General features: G+C 32.2%; 1 protein-coding gene across 1 annotated transcript; it reads left to right on the forward strand.

Annotated features, from left to right (window-relative positions):
• The first annotated feature begins 406 nt into the window (after nt 1-406).
• On the forward strand, nt 407-1,924 carry LOC146916165 (uncharacterized). The gene has a single exon (XM_085721561.1). The coding sequence runs from the start codon at nt 407-409 to the stop codon at nt 1,922-1,924; it is 1,518 nt and encodes a 505-aa protein (XP_085577687.1).
• The last annotated feature ends 2,371 nt before the right edge of the window (nt 1,925-4,295 follow it).

Below are 4,295 nucleotides of genomic sequence, written 5' to 3' on the forward strand. Positions count from 1 at the left end.
GATTGTTTTGTTTGGAGAGTGCTCGTTATTTGTAAAGGTTACCAGCTTATCCTAATTAAAAGCTTGAACAGTGAAAATCTCAAAGGGCTTTTCCTTGGGGACTAGACTAGGCCTTGTTGTTTTAGGCCGAACTAGTATAAACTTCTTGTGTCTTTTCTCTCATCCCTTTATCTCTTTTACTTTACTTGTCATTTATTTTATCTCACCATATCTATTTTTATATTTATTTAAACCTTTTATAAGCACTTTATTTTAATTGGTTAAAATCTTTTTTTTAAGTGTTTATTTTAAATCGTTTTCTAAAGAACACAATTCACCCCCCCTCTTGTGTGTTTGAAGTCACGTGTTCAACAAGTGGTATCAGAGCTTGAACTCTTGTTAAGGACTAATCGTCTCAAGAGGCAAGATGACTTCAAACAACAATTCCATAAATTGTCCCCCATCTTTCAATGGTGAAGGGTATGGTTATTGGAAAGAGAGAGTGAAAATTTTCATTGAGGGAGTTGATTGTGATATATGGGATGCTATTGAAAATGGTCCATTTATTCCCACTCATTTAGTCAATAATGTTGTGATGAATAAACCAAGATCCCTTTGGACCAAAGATGAAAAGAAAAAGGTTCAATATAATTTGAAAGCTAAGAACATTATCACCGCTTCATTAAGCATTGATGAGTTCTATCGTGTATCAAATTGTACAACCGCTAAGGAAATGTGGGACACCCTTAAATTGACCCATGAAGGTACTACCGAGGTCAAAAGGGCTCGAATGAACACATTGACTCATGAGTATGAATTATTTAGGATGAAATCGGGAGAAAGCATCCAAGATATGCAAAAACGATTTATCCATATAATAAATCATCTCAGAGCTCTTGGAAAATCTTTCAATAACGAGGATTTAATTAATAAAATTCTTAGATGCTTGAGTCGAAGTTGGCTACCAAAAGTGACCGCGATTTGTGAATCTAAAGATTTATCTTTTATGTCTTTGGCAACTTTGTTTGGAAAATTGCAGGAACATGAGCTTGAATTGAATCGTCTCATTGATAGTGAAAAAGGTGAAAAGAAAAAGAAAGACCCTGCTCTCAAAGCTAGAATCAATGAAAGAACTTCCTTCAATCCAAAATGCTACAAGTGTGGTGAAAAGGGTCACATAAAATCCAATTGTCCTATAAATCAAAAGAGATATACAAAAGGAAAGACGGCTTATATCGCTTGGGATGACAAAGACCGAAACTCATCCAATGGATCGAAAAATGAAGTAGCATATTCATGTTTCATGGCAAATCATGAGGAAGATGAGGTAAACTCTATTGAATCTGAATATGACTTAACTTATGATGAGTTATTTACTATTTGTAAAGAATTAAATGATGAGTCAACTAAGCTTAGAAAAATTGTTTCTACCTCTAAGAAAACTATTTCCACTCTTGAATCAAAAATTGATATTTTAAATAAGGAAATAGAAATTCTTAAAGAGAAACAAGTTTTTGTAAGTGAAGTATCTTCTTGTACCTCTTGTGAAAATAAAAAGGAAAATATTTTGAAGTGTGATGATTGCAATATTTTGAAAAATAAAATTGAGGATTTGCAAAACACACTTGCTAAATTCACAATGGGAAGAGAAAACTTGAACATCATTTTGGGAAATCAAAAGGGAACCTATAATAAAGCCGGTTTGGGCTATCATCCAAAAAATCACGAAAAACTTTTTAGAAAATTCTTTCGCCCAAACAAAACATCAAGTTCCCCTTTTGTTAAATGTTTTTATTGTGGAAGAGAAGGTCATACATCCTCTATTTGTAATTTAAGAAAGAACAATGATATGAATGATAAATGGAAGTGGATTCCAAATGGCACTTTGCCAAGAACTAACTCACAAGGACCCAAAATGATTTGGGTACCAAAAGTCAAAACTTGATTTTGTTTTGTAGGTGTGCTTGAAGGCCAAGAACTAAAAATTGGTACAATTATAAATGTTATTCAAATCACATGAAGGGGAGAGATAAAGAAGTTCTCCTATTATTACAAGAATATTGGTTATGCATCATATGGTGACTTTATCATAAGTTCTTCTCCAAAATGAAATTGCAAATTTCAAGAAAAGGAAAAATGGTTCACTTTTTTTTTAATTAATTATTTTTATTTTTTGCTTTAAATTTTCCTGAATATATGCCTTGCCATGATTGTTTCTTTCCCGCTTTTTGATAATGCCAAAAGGGGGAGAGTTATGTGATTTGCATGTTTCAGGGGGAGTGAATTTTAATTGTTTGCATATAGTGAGGGGGAGCTAAATCTGCGCTTATCTCTGTCATATATTTTATTATTGATTATTATTGATATAACCCTTTCATTGAGCAAATCACTCCAAGAGATGTTTGTCATCATCAAAAAGGGGGAGAATGTGAATATATGCCTTGACAGGAACACTTTAGTTTTGATGATTGACAAATGAAGTCCTAGAAGAACAACAATGCAAAAAGCGGAAAAGAAGATTCAAGCTTTCTAGTCTTGGATTTTATTTTTATTTATATTAGGACTTTATATAAGTAGTAGAAAAAGCTCTCAAGAAAATAAATCACACACTCACAATGTTTTTATTCATATAAAGTGATTTTATATGAAAATATTTTTGCATGAAAAGTCATAATTTATTTCCAAAATTGCATAATTGGTTTTGACATTAAAAATATATTTGAGCAAGATTTTGATTTATTCATAAATCAAATGACCATGGATTTGACTTTTTGCATAAAATATTTTCATTACATAATTGATTTTGGTTTGAATTGTGATGCAACGTACATTCCATTGTCATTCACAATTAAGTATGATTTGGGTATAAATAGCACTTTATGGTTTTAATCAGTACACGTTTTTCTTCTATGCCATAGATAATCAATTGCATATTTGACAATTACATAACGGCTATTTTTGCATTAAGGTCCAACGGCTAGTGTTTTAATTATTTTGTCCAACGGCTATCATTTTGTTAAAACAATTGCATTCTCATTTTTACCTATAAATAGGTGTCTTGTGATAGCTTATTTGAACAACTCATTTTTGCACTAAACGTTGTCAAAAATATTATTAATCACTCTCATTATTTTTACACTTGCTAATTTATTATCTTGAGAGCTCTTTTATACTACATAGTTTATCTTGTAGTTCTTGTGCTTCAATTTGTTATATCTACACATTTGGTGTATTATTTAATTATTGTAACTCTTATTTGTATTGGGTGCGATCCCAAGGTTTCAAGAGAGGTGATATCTCTTGGTTTTAGAGACTCTTCTACAAAGGATTGTTTTGTTTGGAGAGTGCTCGTTATTTGTAAAGGTTACCAGCTTATCCTAATTAAAAGCTTGAGCAGTGAAAATCTCAAAGGGCTTTTCCTTGGGGACTAGACTAGGCCTTGTTGTTTTAGGCCGAACTAGTATAAACTTCTTGTGTCTTTTCTCTCATCCCTTTATCTCTTTTACTTTACTTGTCATTTATTTTATCTCACCATATCTATTTTTATATTTATTTAAACCTTTTATAAGCACTTTATTTTAATTGGTTAAAATCTTTTTTTTAAGTGTTTATTTTAAATCGTTTTCTAAAGAACACAATTCACCCCCCCTCTTGTGTGTTTGAAGTCACTTGTTCAACACAAACCCTATTTTGGTTTCTTCTTCCTCTTGATGTTCCAAGGTTCAAAACATGCTAAACCCTCAATATTGTACAAGAATCCTAGCTTCAGCTCAACTTCCAACCCTTGATGATAATCATACTCACAAGCATCTTTAATTGAGAGGGATTAAAACATCAGAGTTGTACAAGAGTTCCATTTGATGAAAGGATCCTAAAAGAAACATTGCATGCTTGAATTATCGAAGAGGTAATGAGTTTGGGAAGGATTGCATGTGAAGAGGGGGAAGTCGATGGAGTGGGCTGAAGAAGAGGAGAAAATCTGATTCTGAGGAGAGAGAAAGAGCAATGGGAAATGAATTGTTTTGGGTCAAAAACATATATATAGTCCTCTTGTGCAATTACTAAAACGCCCTCCAACTCGAAAGCGCTCGCAGTTAAGTTAACCGATAAAATATCGCAAAACTAATAGGCGAGATATTACAAGATATTTCTCAAGAAAAATGTCTGCGACAAATTTTAGCCTATTTTGCGATGGATTCCAGCCGTCGCTAAAATCAATTTTTTTAGTAGTGGAAAAGATTCATGCAACAAACATATTTGCAACTCGTTTCAATGTTAATACTTATGTTTATTCAATGCTTATTATTGCACAAGAA

Source organism: Medicago sativa, chromosome 6 (genome assembly GCF_051527215.1).
Source record: "Medicago sativa cultivar Bolivia chromosome 6, Bolivia_mono, whole genome shotgun sequence".
Taxonomy (NCBI): Eukaryota; Viridiplantae; Streptophyta; class Magnoliopsida; order Fabales; family Fabaceae; genus Medicago; species Medicago sativa.